Source organism: Pleurodeles waltl, chromosome 10 (assembly GCF_031143425.1).
Source record: "Pleurodeles waltl isolate 20211129_DDA chromosome 10, aPleWal1.hap1.20221129, whole genome shotgun sequence".
Taxonomy (NCBI): domain Eukaryota; kingdom Metazoa; phylum Chordata; class Amphibia; order Caudata; family Salamandridae; genus Pleurodeles; species Pleurodeles waltl.
Window position 1 is genome coordinate 794,779,571 of NC_090449.1, and position 25,375 is coordinate 794,804,945.

General features: G+C 42.7%; 1 protein-coding gene across 6 annotated transcripts in view; it reads left to right on the forward strand.

Annotated features, from left to right (window-relative positions):
* TAX1BP1 (Tax1 binding protein 1) overlaps positions 1–25,375 on the forward strand; it is a 638,481-nt gene that overhangs the window by 448,603 nt on the left and 164,503 nt on the right. For all 6 annotated transcript variants that reach the window (XM_069211447.1, XM_069211444.1, XM_069211446.1 and 3 more), the window contains one exon: positions 18,336–18,431. In XM_069211447.1, coding sequence (XP_069067548.1) covers positions 18,336–18,431 — 96 coding nt within the window. The remainder of the gene's footprint in view (positions 1–18,335; positions 18,432–25,375) is intronic.

Sequence of the window (25,375 nt, forward strand, 5' to 3'; positions counted from 1 at the left end):
GCTCATAAAAGCGCCATCTGCTTATCAAGTGTCAAAGGCTACAATAACCTTTCTGCAGGCATTGGAAACATTGGAACTAGCAGTCAATTACCAAAAGTCTCTCCTTCATCTCTCAAAGATACATTTCCCAGAAGCAATCCTGGATACATTGCAAGACCAGGCATTCTTGTCAGAAGAAAGACAAAACAAACTCATAACAATGGCACAAAATATATAAAAAAGAAAGTCTATTTTTGTTTGCCTTCTCAAATTACTTCTCAGCATGGTGTGATCCGCAGTTTTACTAGTTCCTTGTGCCCATCTATGGATGAGACCCTTTCAGGAGGAATTAGATGCACAATGGGTACAGACAGATGGTTTTTTTGACGATCTCATCAAACTAACGCCATCCATGCTAACAGCTCTTCCCTGGTGGATAAGCTCTGACAATCTCTCAGCAGGACTCGCGTTCTAGTCCCAGATCTCTGAATGTAATTACAGCAGCTGCTTCTCTACAAGATTGGGGACCCATTGTAGGATCTCCATATTAATGGGAAAAGGACCCTGGCTCAATCAAAGATCACATAAACTTCCTGGAACTTTGAGAATTTCACTTGCCCTCCAAGCTTTCTTGCCAAGAATAAAATAATCTTCAGAGTTGATACGAACAAACAACACAACCAGTATGCACCACCTGAACAAACAAGGAGGGACAATATCTCAGATTCTTTTGCAGGAGGCGCAAGATATATATAGATGGGCACTGGTTCATAGAATTTCCACTGCTATCAGAGGAGAATCATAATCGGCTGGAATCCCAGAAGGATTTTTTTGATCAATTATATGCCTGTAGGTCCTTCATCCGAACTCAACCTCCCTGCTCCTATCGGCCTGGCTCCTACATATCATGATCTTCAACACTTGGATATTCCAGAGGACTGTGGAGGTGTCCTTGCAAAAGCCAGAGCTTATTCTACTAACAAAACATATTGCCTAAAATGGAAGTGCTTTTGCTTATGATGCCAAAAGTAAAAGTTCCATGCTGTCTTATAACCTCCGTAACACGTTTTGCCATACCTACTCTCTCTGGCTAGATCAGGCCTAGTTCACTCTTTAATTAAAGTGCACTTACCACCCATTTCAAGATACAGAACAACTTCTGGATCTCCTTCCTCATGGTCTAACAGAGTAATAACACAATTTTTTAGAGGTTTATTCAGAGTATTCCCTCCAATAAAGTCACCTCCACCAACCTGTCAACTTAACACAGTACTGTCACAGCTAATGAAGAACTCTTTCGAGCTTATTCATAAGGGAGAACTCGCATTCTTAACATTGAAAGTAGCCTTACTTTTAGCTCTGACTTCCACCAGAAGAGTGAGTGAGTGAGCTCCAGGTGCTCACTAGAAAGGAACCTGTCTTACAATTTAAGAATAATACTGTGATCCTAACAACTAATCCCAAGTTCTTTCCTAACGTTCCAGCAGATTTCCATCTCATTGAACCCGTTGTACTTAAGAAATCTTTTCCGAATCCACAGACACCTGCCAAAAGAACAGTGCACACTCTAGATGTGAAGAGATGCTTAGAGTTATATTTGCATTGTACCAAGCACTATCGGACTACAGATTAGTTATTAATTGTATATGGCAACCTTAACAAAGGAGGGCCGGTTTCAAAAGCAAGCATAGCAAGATGGATTTCAGTGACAATTCAATTCTGTCCCTCTAAAGATTTTGGGCCTTTGAGGGAAAAGGCTAAGGTGAACTCTATCAGAGCAGTCTTTACAATGGCAGCCTTGTTTGCGGCATTGCCTATTGAAAGTTGTTTTGCTTTCACTAATGACCGAGCTGACAAAAATCTCTGGAATGCACTTCTCAGTTCAAAGAAGACATTAATTATTAGTTCACCATGGGGTTCATAAAAAAGGATGTTAACAGATTGAAAGCACACGTTCAAAAATAGTCACAGCAATGAAAGGAAAATATATCAAAATGATTTTCAACTGCAATGTACACAGCAAATATATGTAGTTATGATTATGCAAAGCAAAGAATAAAGTACAAATTCATCACCGTAGAACCTGCCAAGTTCTTCATCTTTCTCATGGCAGCAAGAAGATCACCTCGTTCAACTGCAAGAAAGAGATCTCCACCCTCACACAACAGATATGTCAGACATTCGATGTCTAATCCTGACCGAGGTCATGGAAATTCCACCGCTACTGAGCAGGGCCACCTTTTTATATCTTAAAGAACCGAAGGGCTTTCTAGAAAAAAAAAAAAACTCCCATAAAAAAGAAATATTCCAACATGCTGGCTAATGTAGGTCAGAGTTGTAAGAAACCGGTTGGAACTGGCCAGTCTCCCAAATTATCTCTCTCAAGGCTAAACCGTTCCCTGCACTGAAAAACAGAAGTCTGGTGCTGACTGACTAACTGATTGTTGTTAATATGTCCTAGCTCTTTGGTGAGAAAGAATACGAAAAACAAGCACAGTTGACAATGTGGAAAAACACAGAGGGCTTTAACATAGCAATGTCTAATGCTATGATAAAGTCAGTAGGCAGCTAAACTGAATACAAAGTGTAATCTGCAGTTGATGAACACTGAACAACTTATTCAGGTTAAGGTTGTGCAACACGAAGTCAGTGGGCAAACACATATTTCACTACAAAAATATATGCCGTACAGTGACTTGGAAACCCAGGTATACGTTCACTCATCATTATTGCCTGAATTTGTTGCAACGCAGTGATGCAGCTGTGGTTCAAGGAGTGTTTCACAATTTTTTACAATAAGGTGATCTTTGCATGATGATATTTGTATGTTTGTACCCAGCATCCGTTATTCTGAAATGTACCATTATATTACAGTATATATTATGTAACTGCTAGCTATTCTGATTGAAGCATGTGATTCTATGAAAGATCCAGTGCTATCTTTCATAGATTCACATGCAACCCACCCTTCTCCCCAAAGAGGCTTGCCTTCTTGTCAGTGGTGACTATTTCCACCTAGTCCTTGAAAATCTGACGGAAGATGCCTCTGCTGAGGGGTGTTCTAAAGGGTGCTATTGGCTGGAGCTTGGTTCTTTATAAATGATGTAAATAAGCTTTTAAAGTCAATATCTTTTGTCATTGAAAATTGTTGATACTACTTCTACTGCTTTGGAAGGTACAGTGAGTCTCCCACCTCGGCGATTGGGATGATTTAAGTATGTAAATATGTGAAAGATATCAATACTGGAAAACAAGAGTTATAGGTAAGTAACACATGTTGGAAATGATTTATAAGAGAAATATTTTGCAGGCAATTTAAGAATTCTGGGTATGCATTTTGATATGACTTATAATTTTTCAAAATGTGTTCAGTATATTTTTTCGCTTCTGCCTGCCACTTTTATTTTTCAGTCCTCTTCTATATTGTAAGTAGAGTCTCAGTCACGTATTATGAATGGGGAATTGGAAGGGGCAGCTGAATTGGGGGCAGAGGGTAATAATATGTAGTTTACACAGATAGCTTTTTCCTAGTCTGGAAAGTGATGGCATGCTCCTCATTAGAGAGGTTTTACAGGCTCAGACACAGGGGTTACCCTCACAGATTACATAGGCTTTATAGCTTCCAACTACACACTTATACCTTCAGTTACACCTGTCTTTCATGGTGAGGCCTCAGGTACCAGACGTGGTAATAACTTCAGGAAAGCTAAATCAATATGTATGATGAAATGTGTCTAAAGTGTGCCACTAGATATCAACCATTTTGGTAAGGGTCGTATGGCGCTAAGTAAGGCACATTAGCAATAAATATACCCAGTGTAGCATAGAAATGCACCCATTTGGGCCCCCATTACCAGCTTGCAATTTTCTCAAAATATACATATTTCGGTCTTAAATACTAGCTTCTTTTTTTTGCTAAATAAGCATATTTTTCTGCTTACCAATAACAGCATTTCCTTTTGCGTGAATACACTCCATTCCCTCAAGCAAAGGTTTGAGGTCTGTAAATAACCAGTTTTGGCCCCAAATGGCAACTTTTTTTTTTGGTCAATACATGAATTTGGTCTCCAAATATCTTGTCATTTTCGTCAATTATTCACATTTACTAATGTTCCAAATGGACAGATTAACCTTTAAATGCCACATATCACTATCAAGTTAGGGATGTCCACCGTAAGCCAGGTTTAGACATAGTACATTGGGTATGAGCACCCGAAAACAACAATGGCTCCTATGTGCTGTGACTATCATTATGCCAAAGGTAGGTATCAGTAAATCGAGGACAGTCATAATAGATCATGAGCAGCATTATAGCAGTGGTGGGCTACCATATTACTGAGGAGGTCCACAATATGCAAAGACACAATTTTTTTTAAATGAGGTCCACAATAAGTTAGGGTCACAATTGTACCAAAGGTAAGTTACCATAATCACAAGTAGGGCAACAGTAAGCAAAGGGTCACAATTATGCCAGAATGTGGTTATAATATCCTTGTGCCACCATTACTTTGAGGCACAGCATGCAGGACTTAACATATATCCCTTTTCTCCTACAAGGCAAACTAGAATATATCAATTTTCAAGCTCACTCAGGCAAGCTCAGACACAAACATTTGCACACTCATTAGCTTCTGTTTCCTGTCCCCACCCCCATCTAGCGAAAACTGGGAAGCACCTGTAATCTTAGCTTGCCTTGGTTGCCTGCTCTCAGAGATTCTTGTTCATTCCAGTAGGGAGATGGTTGAGAAGTTAGTCATGTGCTGCTGTGACTTCCCAGTGCTTTGGACACTGAGAGCTGCAGTCTTCAGCTTTCTACTGATTGAGTCCTGAGAGCCATAGTACTATTACTCAAGGTAACCGAAGGCAGGCCACAGGCTACATCAAGTATTAGGAAGAGTGAAAAGAGTGGGAGACCTGTAGCCGTGAGGGTAGGAATGTGCAGTGCCAAAACAGTAATAGATGCTTTATGCTCGTCACTGTCCCAGCTGCTGTACATGACTCCCCCACTTGTTGGATGGGCTGCTGATGTTCTTCCAACAAGAGGAGAGGGTGGGAGCCCGGACCGAAAAAAATTGATTACAGCTACCATACTGAAAACAGCAAGTTCAGCAGCTCTGCTTAGCAGAGATGATCATTCATTGTGGGACATCATAAACAGATTTGATGACCTGTAGAATAATGTAGACATAACTTTCTTGAAGTATTCAATAAAGGAAAGATCAATTCAAATCTAGTTATTAGTGCCTCTGGCAAGGTAGCTCGTCTAACTGCTTAAGGCCATTGCCATGGACTCTGTATGAGATGCACCTCCTGGGTAAGGCTTAACATTTAAAAGCCAAGTGTACAGCAGAAGTACACTCATCTTCAATTCAGAGGCACATCTCTCTTTCTCCAGTATTGGATCTTTCATAAAGTCACATGCTTGAATCATCCCCGTTGTCGAGGTGGGAGCCTCACGGTAACCTCAAATACACATAGCAGTACACTTTACACACTAGGCCCCAAGGGCCCCCCTAGGTTCTTTTATAGTCTATCCATGTTGTTTGTGTAAAAAAGACCCTAAGTTGAACCTCAGCCAATCGGGCGTCCACAACCTCTAGAACACTCCCCACAGAGGCTCTTTCCCTCAGATTTTCTACCACACGTCGTGTGAAGGGAGTCTCCCTGAGCTTTGCTCAGTATACCTTTCTGACAGGAATTTTTCTCTCAGAAAATTTCACTTTTACCATCTCAATAGGTCTCAGCAGACTAGGAAGGGTCTGTTTAGGGATTGTGGCAGCTGTGGTAAGAAGAGACTTCACGTTGATGACCCCCCCAAAAAAGTGTATCTACTGCCTGCATCCTGACCACAAGGTGAGAGACTGTAAAATCTGTTGCACCTTTAGTCAGAAAACCCTCAAGGACGTAGGCTTCTCTTGTGACTGCAGAGACAGAAGGCCATGGAAAATCCATCTTCAGATGAGAGTGAAACATCATCTTGCTCCCTCAAACGACCTGGTGAGAAGGGAAGACTATCTGAGGAACCACCAAAGAAAGTGGTTAGAAAGACAAAGCATAAATCTATGGAGAAGCAGGGGCGCCAGGAGCCTGCTACTTCCGGATCAGAGACCCAGGCAAAACTCTTAAAGGTTCGTTCAGAGCCTACAACGCCTGTGGAGGAAAAAAAGGAACCCACAAAAGTGCCTCTCTGTCCCTGTCACCGACGAGGGATCCAGTAAGACCTTCCTCTGATGCTTCCAAAAAACATCCGTAGACGGCGGTCACGATGGCGACAATGACGTCGACGTTTATTACGGCGGTGTCTCCAATTATATCATCATCGCCGATTTCATCGACGACTAATATCACTGCTAAAATCTTCAAGCAGGCATCGTCGACGAAGACATCGTCGACAGCGGAAGCTCCTGTCCGCAAGGATAAAGAAGGCGTCGCCGACGAGCACACCTGCGTCATCGACGAGACAACCGTTGATGAGGGATCCGTCGGTGACAGACCCGTCGACGAGGGGACAGTCGACGACGAACACTGAACTGTTAACGGCAAGGATGGAAATTTTGTCGGCCCAGTCGTCGACCATCATGCCCCCCCTCTGGGGATTTTGGAGTACAGCATGATTTGGCAAGATTCCTCCCTCTTTCCTTTATCACCACGGGAGAAAGAGCATCACCAATTCTTCCAAGACCTACGTCTCCAAGCAGAGTTTTGCCATATCTCCCTCAGCATCTCCTGGATGATGATGACATTTATTCCCAGGATGATGGAATGTTTGGTGCAGCCAGTAGTCCATTTCAGCTGCATGTAAAATGCCAGGACTTGGATGAGGAGGAGGAAGGGCAGCAGCAGCAGCTCTATTATTCCTCAACTATATATCAACGGGACTCTGCATACCCAACAAGGGAACAAGAATCTTCTTTCCCCATGCCTGGGTCTCTGGTGACAGATCTCCAGGGTATGCTAAAAGGCTACTATAGGCGCTTTCCACCGTCAATGCCGGTAACTCCATTTAGACCTTACAGTAAGTGGACACCTATGCAAACCCCTATTACCAGTCTCCCGGGGACACCGCACAGAAGCGTCCCATTGGTTCCACAGCCACAAGATGACCATATCTCGACGAATGACGAGAGGGAAGAAGGAGAGATTTCGGAGGCGGCTCCTGGTGAGTGGGATGACTACCTCATTCCCACACAGTCACCCCCGCCGGCAGGACCAGTTGATTCACCCCCTGAGGACATCGGGGGTTTTCACAATTTAATGGAAAGGGTAGCCAAGAGATTCAACTTGCCTATTATTTCTCAGGAAACAGATTGTTTCTTATATGATTTCAAAGAACCGTCAGGGAGATCCGTAAGAGCGATCCCTATAGTGGATTTCCTATGGCAGGAGGGCTTGAAGGCAATGACGAATCCAGCTACAGTTCCTTCCCAGATGCCAAAGCTGGAAAAGAAGTACAAGGCCCCTGACAACACTCCAGCCTGCTTAATATCACAACCAAAGCCCGATTCTGTAATATCCCAGGCTGCACAGTGTCGATCAAAAACCCTTTGCCACCTATCGCAGCGCCTCCAGACAAGGATGGGAGGAGGTTGGGCAATATCGGTAAGAAGTTTTCCTCGGTGGCAGCGATCTCAGTAAAGGCGGCCAACTCTTTGGCCATACTAGGGAGGTACGATCACCAGATGTGGGCGGACATGTCAGCTTACGTAGATCTCTTACCTGAGGATGTCAAAGTGGAAGCAAAGAAGGTGCTGCAGGAGGGTGAGTGGATCACAGCGGAAATCATTGACTGCGCAACAGACATTTCCTTAACAGGATTCTGACAGCTCGCAGGAGCAGCGGTCTTGCGTAGGCAGGGGTGTCTCAAGTCTACATCCTTCCGTCCGGAGGTCCAGAGCCGCATTCTGGATATGGTGTATGATGGGGAAAGTCTATTTGGGAAGCATGTGGACAACATGCTACAGTCCATCAAAACGGATACTGGCACGGCGAGATCGCTTGGTGCCTTGCAGTATTGCAAGCAGCCCTTTCGTGGGGAAAGGGGTGGAGGAAATTATTCCTTTCGAGGGGGCTTTCAACAGTACAGACCCCAGTATCATTCCTCTACTGCAGGACCCAGACAGCAATACAGCCAACATCTGCAGCATTATCGATTGCCACCTACCGCTGCATATAGACACCCAGCGAAGGGAAGGCCAGCGCCACTGGGAAGCGATACCGGCGGGAAACCATTACCAGCTAGCCATACCAGCTTCCTACCCCACCAGGGGCTTCAGGATCGGGGGTCGCATCACTTCTCACTTCCTCCGTTGGAAGACCATAACATCAGACAGATGGGTGTTGGATGTGGTGACCAGAAGATATACTCTGGAGTTCATACAAAAGCCACCGGACGTCCCGCTGTCGGGCCCTCCACCTCCACAATTAAGCCAACTCCTCAAGGAAGTACAGGTGCTGCTATGCAAGGGCGCAATAGAGCTGGTCCCTGTTCCTCAGAGAAACCAGGGGTTCTATTCACGCTTCTTTCTTGTCAAGAAACCTTCAGGAGACTGGCACCCCATTCTGGACTTAAGATCACTAAACAAGTTTCGGAAGAAACAATCGTTCAGAATGGTAACACTGCAGGACATCTTGCTCCTCCTGTGTACCAGGGATCATATGGCATCCTTAGACCTCCAGAATGCGTATTTTCATACTCCAATACACTGCAACCATCGGAAATTCCTCAGGTTCAAGGTGGCTGGTATGCATCTACAATTTCGGGTCCTTCCTTTCGGTTTGAAATCAGCCCCCGGAATTTTTACGAAGCTGCTGGCTCCAGTGGCAGCTCATCTCCGCCAGTCGGGCATGCAGGTGTTTCCCTATCTCGACGACTGGCTCATCAAAGCACCCTCAAAAGGCCAAGTGGTGCGTCACATCTCTCTCTGCCTCCAGTTGTTCGACGATCTGGGGCTTACCGTCAATTACCAGAAGTCACATCTTCGCCCCACACAGACATTGAACTTCTTAGGAGCGGTACTAGACACTGTCCAAAGCAAGGCGTACCCGTCGCAGGAAAGGAAACTAAAGCTCAACAGATTGGCCCGCAACCTCTCGGCAAAAAAGTGTGTTTCAGTTCACACTTACAAGTCATTACTGGGAATGATCTCGCCATGCATTCCGCTGGTTCCAGACAGGAGACTTTATAATCGGCCCCTGCAAGAGTAACTGGATGTCCAATGGTGCCAGGTTCAGGGCTCCTTCGAGGACAAAATTCTCGTCACATCAGAAATGCTAACAGCCATGTCTTTGTGGGCGACACCGGCAATTTGTCCAGCGGTCTCACGTTTCTTCATCAGGTACCTCGCTATATCGTGACGACAGAGGCCTCTCTCAAAGGTTGGGGTGCCCACCTTAAAGATCTTCGAATCAGTGGATCCTCGACTCCGAAGGACAGTCAGCTCCACATAAATCAGCTGGAGCTCAAAGCAATAGATTTTGCTCTAAAGGCTTTCTTGCCAAGGCTTCAGGGCTCGAATGTCTTAATCAGGACAGACAATACCACAAGCATATTTTATCTAAACAAGCAGGGTGGCACAAGGTCTCTATTTCTCTCGCAGCGGGCTCAGAACATCTGGAAATGGGCCATAGCGCACAACATTTCTCTGAAGGCGGAGCACGTGCCAGGACACACCAACGTGCTGGCAGATACCCTGAGCAGGACAATTATCCCTACCATAAGTGGGAACTAGACCAGGAGATTCTAGACCAACTCTTCCAGTTATGGGGCAGACCAAACATCGATCTGTTTGCCACGCTCGAGAACAAGAAATGCCCTTACTACGCAAGCTGGTTTCCCCAGAGAGGATCGTGGGGGAATGCGTTTTTGATGAGATGGTCTGGCGTTTATGCCTATGCTTTTCCTCGGATCCCACTGATACAGAGAGTCATCAGCAAGATGAAGGCGGAGGGTTGTTGCCTCCTATAAATAGCACTGAGGTGGCCCAGACAGGTGTGGTCCACGGAGCTCCTCATGCTCTTGGAACAGCCACATGTGCTAATCAAACTGAAGCCATCCCTGTTGACAATGCACCGGGGCCAAATCAGACATATGGATCTGTCATCTCTCCATTTATCGGCCTGGCTCCTGAGTTCCATGAGTACTCCACCATAAACATCTCTTTGGAATGTAGTGAGATTCTAGCTAGAGCGGATACTACCAATCGGACCTACAGGTTCAAATGGAAGCGTTTTTGTCTGTGGTGCGCAGCTGAAGGGATCCATCCGATCTCCTCTCCTCCAGAACAGGTACTACCGTACTTGTTACACCTAGCAAAGTCCGGACTCTCATATTCTTCCATTCGCGTGCACGTGGCGGCAATTTCAAGATACCGCAGGTCTCAAAATACGGTTTCGTTATATTCCACCAGAATTGTGAAGCAGTTCCTGAAAGGCCTGTTTCGTGATTTTCCACCAGTGCGGAAGCCTCCACCGCTGTGGTCCCTAAACGTGGTCCTGGGGCGGGTCATGAAACCCCCTTTTGAGCCCATCCATAGAGCGGAGTTAAAGTTCATTTCATGGAAAACGGCGTTGTTGCTGGCTCTTACTTCCGCTAAGAGAGTGAGTGACATACAGGCATTCACCGTCAGAGAGCCTTTTCTTCAGTTCACCACTACTAGTGTAATTCTGAGAACGAATCCTAAGTACATTCCGAAAGTGCCCTCAACTTCCCATTTGAATGAACCGGTTATCTTGAAAACCTTTTTTCCTAATCCGCAGACAGTGGCAGAAAGGGCATTACATTCCCTGGATGTTAAAAGTTGTCTGAAGTTTTACCTACAGAAGACTCAGAGCATACGTAAATCAGACCAGTTGTTTGTGGCCTTTGGAGAAGCCAGGAAGGGCCTTCCAGTATCCAAACAGACTGTAGCCAGGTGGATTGGCCTGGCGATCCAATTCTGTCATACTCAGGCTGGTAAACCTCTCTACAGCAGGGTAAGAGCCCACATGACAAGGGCTGTAGCCTCATCGGCTGCCCTCTTCGCAGGGGTGCCCCTGCAGCAGATTTGTAGAGCGGCCTCAAGGTCCAGCCAGCATACATTCACGAAACACTACTGTCTCGCAGACGAATAACATGGACACAGCGGTGGGACAAGCAGTCTTGAGGCATTTGTTTCGTTAAGGTGAACCTTTTGAACCATCCCACCTCCGCAAACAGGGTAGGTGACCAACGGTTTCTTATTCTAGTCAAGGTTAAATATGGTAGTGCTTGATTATCATAGCATGCTACATATTTGTTGTAATGCAGAGATCTATGCTTATTATGCCTGATTGTTATTTTCTGAAGAACATTGTTCCGTTGCCATTGAACACTAACTTGAGGTACTGTTACTCTTATTCCTATTGTTATTCTGATGTTTGTTCGGATTATAAGGGTACAGCTACATGTCTACTTAATCAATGTTACTGCTCGCTACTCTAATTCAAGCATGTAAATCTATGAAAGGTCCAATACTGGAGAAGAAAATTAGTTACTTACCTGTAACTGTGGTTCTCCAGTATTGGTATCTTTCATAGATTCACATGCGACCCACCCTCCTCCCCGCAGAGGCTCTCCTTCTACATGACCTCTTAACTTCACACTCGTACTAGAAAATCTGAGGGAAAGAGCCTCTGTTGGGAGTGTTCTAGAGGGTGTGGACGCCTGAGTGGCTGAGGTTCAACTTTGGGTCTTTTTTGTTACAAAACAACATGAGTAGACTATAAAAGAACCTGGGGGGCCCTTGGGGCCTAGTGTGTAAAGTGTACTGCTATTTGTATTTGAGGTTACCGGGAGGCTCCCACCTCGACGACAGGGCTGATTCAAGCATGTGAATCTATTAAAGATACCAATACTGGAGAACCACAGTTACAGGTAAGTAACTCATTTTCATCTCTCACTCAGATGATGAAAGACATAAAATAAAGGCAGGGGCTAACACTTGGAATATCCCAATTCTGGAGAAACAAAGTCTTCTTGCCCTGCTGGCATGCTGAAAGGTTGTTCAGCAGATTTAACATTATTACTATTACCCAGATACTTAGCCCCATCTGCAGTGTCATCCATATCAGCACGTTTCCCAACATAGGCATAAATGACCTTCAAGATGGCCTAGACAGTATTTCTATTGTGAAGAATGGCTGCATTCTGAGGTTCAAGTCTTTTCCACACACTGTGAAGGTAGTGAGAACATATACGCAACTTCTTAAAACCCCTCATAACGAAAGTAAAAGCATCTAAAGCAAACCAAACCTTATCAAGGGTGCCAGGTGCTCAAAAGAACAAGGACCTATTCTTAAAATATTTCTTATTTAAACAAAACGAGTAAAACAAGGATGCAGACCCATTCTTGATCCGGGATCAACAAGTAGGTGAATAAAGAAGAACATTTCAGGATGCTGGTGTTACACTACCTATGTTCCTGCTTATCTGCCCAGGGCACTGGATGTGCGCCATAGATCTTAGGGATGCTTTCTAACGTTCTCCAGTCTCTCAGAGAATTTCTGATCTTATGGTGCTGAACAAGCCTTTTAAGTTCATGGTGGCTTCTGATGTTGTAGGATCTCTCAGCCACATACAACACCATCAATCATTGCATCCTGAATTCTTAAATGTAATGTAATCTCCATATAAAAAAAACTTTTAATCCACAAGGGTGCCCTGGCAATGTCTAGACTAGAAAGGGGAGTAGCTCACTTGGGAAATAGCTCGATCTTCAAACCCTTTCGAAAAACAAGCCATGCATCCTAAGTTATAAGGGCTGAGAATTTCATAATTTTGCTGCCCTGACTGAACAAGCATAACCTCTTATCTGAGACAGATGGATCTTGAGAACCACCAGAAGATGAGCTTTGACCCAACCCATCTCAAGCAGTGAGTTGGAAGATAATGAAGAACACTATCCTGCACGTTCTGAAGGCCCATCTGATGAAATGCCTTAAACACAATGCACATTGCTTTAAATGCAATGCACCTTCACACTAGGAGCCAGTACAGGGCCCTTAAAGCTGCAAGACAAAGGTCCGACTTGGCAGGCTGCAGTATTTTGGATAACTGAAGCCATTAAATGAGAAAATCAGGGGTGGACAAAAACAAAGAATTACAGTAGTCAAGACCACTCAGAATGGTAGCTTGAATTACCAATGGCCTAGCCTGGACTGTCAAAAATTATTGTGCAGCACTAAGATTAAAACAGCCTAAGAATAGCTTAATGACCTGGCAGGTATTGATCAGTTTGAAAAGCTAAGTCTTACGTATTAGAGATGAGAGTTGTAAGGTTGAGAGTGCCAGTTGCTGTGGCCAAAACCTGGGAGGTAATGTTCATTAATTGGTATGCATCCAGTTCATCAACCCCTATTCACACTTCTTCAGTTTATGATCCACTGACTTCGGCAATTAAATGTCATCAGCAGAACAGAGAAACTTGTTTCAAAAGAGCACATTAATCCTGCCAATGATCACCATACCCATTATAGTGTTGGACTTCATGCAGAGAGCTGGGGAACACCTAGTGACACTTCTTTAAATCCTGATTGAAAACATCCTAACTGTATGGCTTGGGACCTTCCGAAAAGGTCAGACACCAACCAGGCTAATGCCTTGCCCTCAACAGCACCCTCCTCGGCTGCACCAGTATTCAAGAGCACAGAGATAGTGTTGAAGGCTGCAGACACATTCAGAAGCACCAATACTTGGGAACAGTCCTGGTCTTCTAGAATCCTGAGATCATCTACCATGGAGACTAACGCTGCCTAATGCAGTCCCATAGCCAGGATGAAAGCCCAAATGGGCCTCATCACAAATCTTGATCTTCTCTTAGAACTACCTTCTCCTAGATCTCTTTAAGACCAGGGGCAAAAGGGAAATAGGTTGATACTTTTCCATCACCAACTTTTATTTTAATAAAGACAAGAGCAATGCTTGTTTCCACTTTTTAGGTACTATTGCTGTCAATAGCCATCTGTTGCAAAGGTCCGTAAGCGCGTAGTGATGCAGTCTGGGTCCCCCACCAAACAACTGAGGGGGCAGCGATTCAAGTGGGACACAGAAAATATGGTCTTAAATAAATTACGAAGTTCATTCATATTAATGGTGTAAAAGGAATGGAGTTTCAGATCTGGCTCCCCAATAGAGTTTAACAAATTAAATCTTCCTTCAGAGGAAGAGGCTGCCTCAGATCCCAGATCAACTTAACTGTATTCTTACATAAGTAAGAGAGATTTTCACAAAGCCTTTGGGACCGCTCAGGGGAAGAGTTCATCCATTTTGTCTCTTTAAGAAATCTAAACGTTCCAAACACTTCTGTTTTTTTTTTTTTAGTTCTGAAGTTTAAGAGATTTGTTGGCCAAGTAGCTGGATTTAACTGACATTACGTTTTCAACCCTGTAAGTGCAACTTTTAGCTCAATTTTCATGGCATGATAATCATCGCAATGCCACTGGTGTTCAATTTTCTTGCATTCCAGTTTACCCATCTTCAGCTTGTCAATAAGCCAAGGTAAGTAGGGCCTAGTGCGATAAGAAAAAGACTTGGATATAGGAAGAATGGCTTGGCTGAAAAAAAATCCAGTTTTGTATTTATTCACTTCCTGCTCAGAGGGGCTATCCTCATCCACTTTCCTAAAGAAGGAATGACTCAGATCCTCTAATGCCTCTGCAATTGTACCTGCACAGTCTGGGCCATACAGGTTTAGTATTTTTCCTGTGAATAAAAGTAGGCCCCTTTGAAGCTATAAGCTGTGATCTAATATATAAGAGATTGAATGATGATTGTTCTGTGCTTGGGGGTTGGGCACCTCACAGGTAATCAAATTTGATGTGCCAAAAATAAAATCTAGTAAGTGCCTGCCAGTATGGGTGGTATCTGTGTCCAATTGTGACAGATCCAAAACTTCCATTGACTCACTAACCAGAGACCCTACAGTATTTTCCACTTTATCTGCCCAAACATTGAAGTCACCCAGAAACCGTAGTCCAGAATGAACTAACTAGTGGGTATAGAAAATCTGCATATTCCTGAACAAATTTTGGGCAAGCTCCTCAGAGCCAGTAACAAAGAACTCCTGAGGTAGTACAGTTGAGAGACCAAATCTTGTAAAAGCCCATTCATTCTGCATCTCTAAAAGAATCCAGCTCTTAGCTTGATCGAATGTTTGAAAATAAGAGCCAGGACTTCTCCTCTTTGAGTAAGTTGAGGCATATAAAGACTTTAGTAACTAATGTGGCAGGCCAAGGTGAAATGAGGGCCAGATGCAGTATTAGTCGAAGAGTCAGTAATAATATATGTAATTTCAAGGTTGTGATGGTATCATGAATCTCAATTTAGCGTTTTGGCAATGCTGAGTGTTAACTTATGAGCATTTAAAATAACGGCCAAAATTGGTATTACGAGTACCTTTCATAAATGTTAACTAAAAGTATGAATTCATATTGAAATGAGATAAGGATTTTAGATTCCCAAAATGATACTTGAAACTTGCACTAATGGACGTGCCTGCTGTCCATATTTGACAAAGGTTTAGCCAAATTCACTGTAATCCGCGCCACTTCTGAAGGAAAAGGGGCAGTGCACCTGACTCTATCCATGGATGGAATGCAAACAAGTGCAGACTGTCTTGCCTTTGGCTGCTACCGTTTTGCTTGCTGTGCAAACGCGCAGCAGGCTATGTCATCAGGCAAGAAGCAGAGAACTGAAACTCTGACTACCAAGCCAAGATGGCAGCCTGGTTCGATGAGTACACATGTAGGTCCAGCCCTCAAGAAAATGCAGTGTCCAAAGTGTGCGAGCTGAGATAGGAAAATTACTAAGGGAAAAAGAACAAATGATTTCTGCAGCTAGTTCACAACACAACCTGTGCTGAGTAAAACAAATTAATAAAGATTCAAATACTCAGTGACATGGCAATTTCCTTAAATTTCTTGAAATCTACTGATAACATAATCACTGGTTCTCCTGCTTCATAACCACCCAATACAATTTTGTTCACATCATCTACTAAGCTATCTGTCCCAATATTTCTCAATGTACTGCTTTCAAAGAGGAGAGCTTCCTTTTCTATTGTGTGTTCATGAATTCAGCAAATATTCCTTTAAAAGGGAACCAGCATTACAAGTAACGTTTTCTTTTCTGAAGCTGACTTCTGTGATCCATGTGTGATCAGAATTGCAAATATACTCCCAAAAAATCCATCCTTGTTTGTATTTAAGCTTCATGTTTTCACTTTTGAAGGGGATCTAGCTTTTGAAATAAGACTTCAGTATTTGAATAGAATTGCACTCATTCCCCTCCAGAGGAGATAGGTTTAATGGAATGTTAGGTGCATTTCAAACCTGTTTACTATTGTCTGAATAGAAGACTATAGCTTTGAACACAAAATGACTGTAATGTCAGTGTTAACCCTTTTTGATGCTTTACAGATGAGCATCACTGCCACAGAGAAACGGGCCCACAGAAGCATACATTACAAACAAAGAGATGGACACTACCCCATTAAAATTGAGTTCAATTAAAGAATAGTGGAGTAATAGGCATGCATTCTTTTGAACAGAGTAGTGGCATTTTAATGTACTCACTTTGTTTTATTGTACACAGTTCTGCTGCATTATGCATGTGAATCCAAAATGTGGCTTTCATTGTTCAGATTTTTATTGAACACAGTGAAAGATACCTGTCCCATTGGCACTTAACCAAATCTAATAAGTTAAGAGGGCCTAAGAATCCCTTTTCAGATCAGTAATAGTTAGTAAGCGGTGTTAGCTAAGTCAGTCCTTTCTTAGCATTTATTTTAGAACCACTAGAGATTTCTGGTAGCGGTTCAGAAGAAGTCCTTTTGTTCTCCAAAGGTGTTGCCTGTGTGAGAGCAGTGTGGCATGCACTTCTTATTACTTAACCAAAGCTAGCTGTATTGTAATGGGGACGGGGCAATGGGTTTTGAGTTTTATTAGGTTTAATTTATGGCCCTGCATATACATTCATAGAACATAAGAGTATTCTTGTATGATGGTTTTAGGCTGGCTTAATTAAGCCTTTGTAATTTTGGATGATTTTTGACATTGCAAGGGAGGCGTTTTTGATGTTTAGAAGTAGTGACAGAGTGGAGATTTAAGATGTGGGTAGTCAAGGATTGCTATTAGTAGCACACAATTATTGAGGATTTCAAGTACTTTACAAGGGTGAGATTGTTTTTCGTGTGATGTTAATCTTGGGCTTCTGAGAAAGGACGAGAGGGATTCAAAAGACAGCAACTTTATAATCTGTTTAAGAGATACTTATAAAGTTGCAGGTGGGTAGGGGCAGACATCTTTGAAGTTGTATGAGTGCAAATCACATGTTGACAATGTTTAATTGGCTATTTGATTAAAAAAAGTTGTGTGAAGTCCTGGGCAGAGTATATTGACAAGTTAGTTTTCTGCACATTGCATTTTGCTGTCAAGAAGACTGTGAGGTCATGAAATATGTAACTTCATTTAGTAAATTGTATTGGTATAGAAAGGTCTTTAACATTGTCATACCTTCTTATACGTGCTTCAGTGGGTTGTGGGGCATGAGTGGAGAAAGTGTATCAGCCCTAGAGAAATTTCACTTGATTTTGTTTGGAGACTGTTTTGTTCATTTGTTTTGCTGTTTGTACATAACTGCAAATCTCCAGCCACATTTGTTTGGTCTATTAAGGTTGTGTGTGTGTGTGTGTGGCATAGCCTTAGATGGTAGCTATGTTAAGGCTTTGAAGGTTTTCATTGCTTCTTGGAAATTTGAAATCAAGTTGTAGAATGTGTTGATGTTGTTTAACCTGTGATCTTGCTGTCTTTCCACATTATCCTTCACATTCCTTTTATATTCTTAGTACACCCTCCCAAATTCTTCAGGTTTCTCCTCCCATACCTTTAGCAGGAAACCCAAGAGTACACTTCTGTTTTTGCACTTTTTGCCCGACTTGTGCCCCAAAAAGATTTTACTTTCATCTGTTCGTCATGATCCAACTCTGACTTCATGTTCTTTTGAAGGCACTCTTTCCCCTTCACTGTCCGTTCCAAACAGTTGTGTCCAGTCACCCATTTTATTAGTTAACTATTGTTTTTGTGTGTCGGCATTGTTAAGTAAAGTGCTTTGGCTTTGTACTGTGTGTATGAAATGAAAAATTATAATCTGGTGTTGTGATGAATTTAATATGGTAGACTCTCTTTTGTAACACGTTTATTCGGAAATGTTGTACCTCTTTAGTCCTTTGGTGGAAAATATGTATTACTGATGAGCCAAAATGAGCACTTAGTTTATGATAACACATGCTTATACAGAGTTATTATTAAAGCAAATGTAATGAATGTGAATACTTTCCTTATAGGTTCAGTTGGCAGAAAGAGAACTGGAAATCCAGAAGCTGAGTTCAAATCTCCAAATTCTAAAAAGTGAAAATGACAGAATGGCTAACACAATTAAGGTATAAAACAGCATTGTGATTTAAGGATCTTAATACATCGAAGGTTTGCCAAATTCAGATTGTAAAAACCAGTGGCAAATGGCCAAGCATGAAACGGCCTTGCATGATACTTGCAATCACATGCAGTAGACAGAGGACTAAATTAAATGTAGTAACGTTTCCGAAGGAGTTTGCATTTGTATCCCCCTACATGTTTACTTTACTCCTGCTTGTCAAATATATTGTTCATAGACAGGTCAGAACAAGTGATCCATCACACACTCAGAGGTAAGTTGGAAACTCTCATGGTAATTTATTCCAAATGCACTCTTGACTTCCAAGTCTTTATTAAAAGCATATTTTTGGGATCAAAGCAAGTAACTAGGGTTTCAGTGCGTTCCGTTCCATGTTGCTCATTTAGTTCAGACAAAATTCAGTGCTGGTCTTATTACAAATGTAAGTTGAACCCCCTTTGCCACTAAGTTCCTTTGAGTATCTCAAAAGATGGGACATGGTCTTAGTCGTACAGCATATCAACAAGGGCCTACCTAAGGTTTTCATTAAAGAGCATTTGACCAAACTACAACAAAGGCAAGAATTATTACAATGAAGACAAGAAGAGGTTAGAGTTATTGTTATGTTATAAGATTGTTATAAGGAGCAATAGCTACCCAAAACAGGGCTTCCCGACGCTCTAGAAAAGCACAATGACCTCTGTATTTATATTACAGACCCGACCCATGTAACCAGATAGGTTTTTAGTTGCTTTCTAAATTGCTTTCTATTGTGCCCCTTACAACGAAAATATTACAAGGTTTAAACAAGGAATAAGGCCTATATGTTCTCCTGTAAAAATGACTTGGAAACTGGAGCAAATGGTGAGTTTGTTAAACTGCTGTGTTAGCTTTGATGTCTATTGATCTACAGTTGATGGTATCTCATGATCCGTCTGAGATAGACTTCATTTAAGGAAAGAATGAGCAATGAATACATCTGCTATGCTAATTTTGGGAAGTACTTTAAGAACATCTTTAAAGTAGTCACAGATGACAAATAGGAAGATATTGTAATAGTTTTCTGAACAGTTGGACACAGTTCTACGGATGACGTGGTTATGAACCATTGGAGTCACTCTATGAAATTATGATTTGTGAGGTTGGTAGTCTTTGAGTATGTATGACAAATTTTGGTAGAATTAATGGATTGTCTACAGGTGGACTAAATGAGTATCTTTCAAAGTATAAACTGGATTTCTGAAAACATCACATGATTTTCTTTGAAAAAAGCTGTAGAGGTGGTGCTTTGGTGCAGTTATTGAGCAGTATGTTCCTTCTATTTAACTTTGCATTTTTTTCTGTAACAAAGACGAAATAAAATGTAATAATTTTTACACAACAGAGCTGAATTACCCACTTGTTTCTTAAACAGGCCTTATCCATCTGACATGGTATCTGGACCAAACTGGCCGTAGTGGGCATTGGGTGTTTTCCTGGTGGGTTGGAAGGATGGGGGCTGGTTTTTCAGTAGTGGGGTCTGGTTTTGCAGCAGGGCTGCAATATCGGCCCCCAGCGACAACAAAACAAAAGCAGCAGAGATTCGTCCTCCAGCAAAATACTGTCAGAGTTTGTAGAATCAGATCCAAGAGTTCAATAAAACGCGGGCAAGTGTGTGAGCATGCTGAGGAGTGGGAAAGGCCTTATCACAAACAAATATCGTTTCCCCTGATCACGGTTGTGTAGAACAGGTGAGAGGCTGTCTCTTCTGTCCCAAGGCATGCCTTGATGAGGGACCTAAAATTGCTTCTCCCTTTTAATGAGACTGCTGAGGACCTGATTGATTTTTTTTTATACAAGAGTATGGCTAGTGGTGCCACCTAGGAGAGTGGTAGATTCCTGGATAGAGGACTTATGGAAATGACCCAGGCACCAGTAACAATATGTTATGTATAGCCTCGACCACCAGGACCCGAGGTTCAAATGTGAGGCTGCCCTACAACCAATACATTCTACCAGACAGAAAGAGGACCAGCGCTTGTGCCTGCTTTTCACTGTTAGTATCTAACCAGGAAAGAAACAATATTGGCACTGGAACCTACAGATGAAAGAAACATCAAAAAACACTGGGAAATGAGAAAATGCCCAGGGTTCTATGTTGGTTTAGATTAGGGTTTTTGGTCAAGAAAGAACAACCCATCAAATGGGAGCTCAACGTTTGTGCCCGGTCTCTGCAGGGAAGGAGAAACACATCAAATGTGGGTTCTAGAAGAGTGTGTAAGACAAACATCTGAACTATACAGAAGGCCATTTCTGAAGCTCCTGAATGGAGCAGAACCATAGGAAAAGAACAAACTCTTCTAGCTTTCAAAAGAACCACCACTGAACACACAACATTGAAATAAGATAGCAACTTCACTTCACTTCAAGGTAGGAAAATGTACTTATCCACTCCATTCCTCTGCAGGCTAACATTTAGGTGGACAGTGAGCAAAATAAATTTGAGAGCATCATGGAGGCTATAGTAAAGGTAGACAAGGTAGAGATAACCATTCTACAATTTGAAACAAATCAAAAGGGGCTTTGGCCCTGATAAATGGATCGAACTGTCTGAAGACAAATCTTATTCATTAAGAACAGATTTAAAAGAATGCTACATCTTCAGAAACGCAATAAAACCACACACTTTATTCATAAACGATTATCTCCAGATTCATTGTATTCTTTATTTTAGAGGCACATGCTTCCCATGTGGGCGGGTTACATCTGACGCATGTTGAACAAATAATGATCTAGCAATCAAGTTTGCAAAAACCATAAAATTATAATTTTGAGTTGTAAGTGTGGCTTTACAGGTTCTCCTCCGAAGTACTAAAACAGACTAGAAGATATTAAAGCATCCTCAAAGTACCTATACTTTGACTTACCCATGCCCAAAACATTTTTAATCATTAGCGGTCCCAAATAATGGTAAACTAAGTTCTGACCCATAGCTACCATCTAGAGCCGATATTAATATGCCCTGGTGCCATTTCACAAAGATGTTCAGGAGTACAGTCTAGTCAGTACATTAATTGGAAATGCTGAATTTGTAGATGTTTCAAGTTCATAGATAGATGGTGCATATTCTAATTTTGTTTCTACCAGTCAGACTGAAATAACTCTACATTCTCCTCTGAATACCAAATATTTCTCAGTTCATCATAATTGTGTGGTGTAATACAGAGTAGTTTCCAGCATACATGACAAATAGTCCTTTTGGGGAGGTTACCTGAAAGCAATATTAGACAAAGGTAAACTGCAATTTTTCTTTGACGAGGAAAAGAAAATGGGAAATTGTAAGTACTTAAAAAATCCCCCTCAATATTTTTTTTTTATATCTCTTGCACTTTGAAAAAGGGGAGAAGGCCCCTGGGCTCCTACAGACCCATATTGCTCCTCCTCAATACGCCCGCTGTTATTTCCTGCTATTTTATCATAAAGTAATTTGTGACTCGGATAGCTTAAGGGTAGGGGTGCACTGCAGCATCTCTCTATAAATTGTGACAAAGGTTGAATAAAAAGTGTAAATCGAAAAGGGGAGAGTGTACATCCTTCTCTTGTGCTGCCATCTGCTTGCACTTTGCCTACAGAATGCCCATGCAACATCAAGTCATTGTCCAGAATTGGGATATCTTTGATCGAGTCCCAGGGTATCATAGTAAGCAGTATCTCTCAGTACAATAGGCTGTAAAGGCAATTCAAGATTCAGCCTAATAGCCTATCCATGTCCTTTTTGAAAAAGGACAAAGTGGAACAATGACCAGTCGGGCAATAACACCCTTAGAACACTCCAAACAGAGGCATCTTTCCTCAGAGTTTCACTGCACGACATGTGTGAGGGAGTCTCCTTGAGCTATGCTCAGTTTTTCCTGATTTGGTGATCTCTGTATTGGTATTTCTCTGTTTCAGCATGTCAGCACTGGAAAGGACACTTCAGGCCTTGTGCCACATGTGGTAAGAAAAGACTACATTTGGAAGATCCTGACAAAGAATGTGAATATTGTCTTCATCCATCCCAAAAGGTGAGAGACTGCAAGATATGCAGAACGTTTTCTACAAAAAACCCTCAAAGACCATGAGGGAAGGCATTTAGTATGGCTGCAGAAACTTAAAACCGAATGTGTTGTAGTTTCTGAGAAAGAAAGAAGTGAGTATTCCATCTCCTCACAGACTTCCAGAAAGAGGGAAATCGCTTGCCATGTTTCCCTTCATCACAGTAAAACAGCCTTAAAAAAGACCCACCACGGATCTGCAGAAGGCTCCTCTCATGAGGAAAAACAAAAAAGGGCGCCTTCAGACTCTAAACCTGAGCCCTCAACTCCATCTATAACTCTTCTGTGAAACCTAAATCATTATCTGAACCTCTCTCAAAGAGGACAAAAATCACTGTTAAATTATTGTCGATGATGCCAGAGACGTCAAAACCATTGTCAGCGGCAGTGACCAGAAGCCTGACGATTTCACCATCGTCATTTGTCATCATTGAGGACGATATCTGCATCAACGAAGATTACCTTGTCAGCGACAACCACCACACCAACGAGATCCTTTGCGTCCATGAAGACAGTGACGTCGACGAAGACGGTGCCAACACCATTGACGACCGCATCAGCATCAGTGCCACCATTGATGGCACAGTCTACGACGCAGACATTGGAAAAATCCTCCTCTTTATCAGGGAAAAGAGACCATCGACATTACTGTTACCCACACCGTTGACGACTTCGTCGATGACAGATTTTCATCCTGAATTGACATCGCCTGTTGAAGTGTCACCACTCATACCTAGCCATGTATTAGATATTTAGGACTCTAACAATGATCTAGGGATGTTTGGTACATCTCACAGTCGCTTTCAATTACATGTTAAATATTAGATGAAGAAAAAGAACAAGATTATTATGAGCCTCCTTACCAAAGTCATCCCTGTGTAAAGCAGTATCATCATAATGCTGCTCCTCCACCACCACCAGGCATGGTCTAGGTTCCAGCAACTCTAGTGCAAGATCTGCGAAGTATGCTTGCAGACTATTACAAGCATTTCCCAACAATAGCTGAAGCACAACAATCCTCTGCGTCCACACCTAGGTCGCCAGAACATCTACCTCCACCACCTACTCCATGAATGACTCCGCACCCTGCATTGCAATACCTCCTCGAGAAGATCCTTCCTCATCATAAAATGTTGAGGATGGAGACCGGGAGGAAGGCGAGATAAGAAAATCGCACCATCACCAGTTAATGGGATGATTATCTCATTCCTCCACCTTCTCCTCCAGCACCACAACCAGTGGATTCTCCCCCAGGAGATATTGGTGGTTTTCACATGCTAATGGAGAGACTAACCAAGCATTTCCAACTGGCCATCACTACAAAACAAACAGACTGTTTTCTCTATGATTTCAGGGATCAAACTAGAAAGACATTCAGAACAATACCAATTGTAGACTACGTAAGGGAGGAAGAAGTGACGATCATAAAGACACCAGCGACCGTCACTGCTGTTCTTCCTAGAATAGATAAGAAACACAAAGCGCCAGACGACTCGCCTTTAACACCTTTAATCGGACATCCAAGACCCGATTTGGTCATTTCTCAGGTAGCACAACGCTGGTCTAAAAATCCTTCCACCCCAGTAATTTCTCTGTCTGACAAGGAGGGCATGCGGCTAGACAATATGGGCAAAAGATTCACAATCATGTCGGGTAGACTATAAGGGCTGCAAACTCCCTGGCCATTCTGGGGCGATATGATCGCCAAATGTGGTCTGACATCGCCACATACCTGGATTTCCTGCCAGATGACAAGGGAACCAAAGCCACTCACATTTTACAGGAGCACAAAAAAGCGGCATCTGAAATTGACTTTGCAATAGGTATTGCATCCATAGGCTTCCGGCTATTAGCAGGATTAGCTGTACTTCAATGCCAAGGTTTGCTGAAGGCCACGCCGTTCCGTCCAGAAGTGCAAACCCAAATACTGGATATGCCCTTTGACCCCAATTTTTTGTTTGGAAGCACATTGATGACACTCTACAGACCATAAAGGTGGACACAGAAACAACCTGATTCCTCTGAACTCCCCAGTTTTGTAAGACCCCTTTCTGCAGCGTACATGGCCACAGATCTTACTCGTGCCGAGGAGGATGCCAAAGATACCAGCCACAATCTTACCAGTAGACCTTTCGACCCCCTACCAACAACATCAACTCTATTGAGCACCACCAATGGCAGCCTACTCTAAGCAACCAAGAAGAAGACAGGCTGCTTCCACCAGAGATACCGCTAGGAAGCAGTAACAACTTCCAAGTACTGGCAATAACCCCTTCTCATCCTTCGGAGTGTGCCAGAATTTCCCATTATCTACATCAGTGGAGCGAAATAACTATGGACAAATGGGTCCTGGATCTGGTCAAGCATGGCCATACTCTGGAGTTCACTCAAATTCCACCTCAGGCTACACTGACAAAATTCCTCCCAGCTCCCCTTCATCTTTTTCGCAAGGAGGTTTCGGCCATGTTGTCAAAGGGGCCATAGAACAGGTCCTGCATTCCCAAAAAGGAAAGGAATTCTACTCCCGTTTTTTCCTCGTGAGGAAGAAATCAGGGGAGTGTCGTCCTATTCTTGACCTCAGGAATCTCAACAAGTACCTGAAGAAACAATCGTTACGTATGGTTTCCCTCCAGGAAATTCTTCAGCTTCTCAACCACAGAGATTTCCTCACAAGCCACGATCTCCAGGATGCCTCTTTCCACGTTGCCCTCCATTCCAGTCATCGCAAATTCCTCAGGTTTACAGTAACCAGTACTCATTACCAGTTCAAAGTCCTTCCATTTGGTCTCCGATCCGCTCCTCGGATATTTACGAAATGTCTTGCCCCAGTGGCAACCCATTTGCGACAAAAAGGCGTTCAAGTTTTCCCTTACCTCGA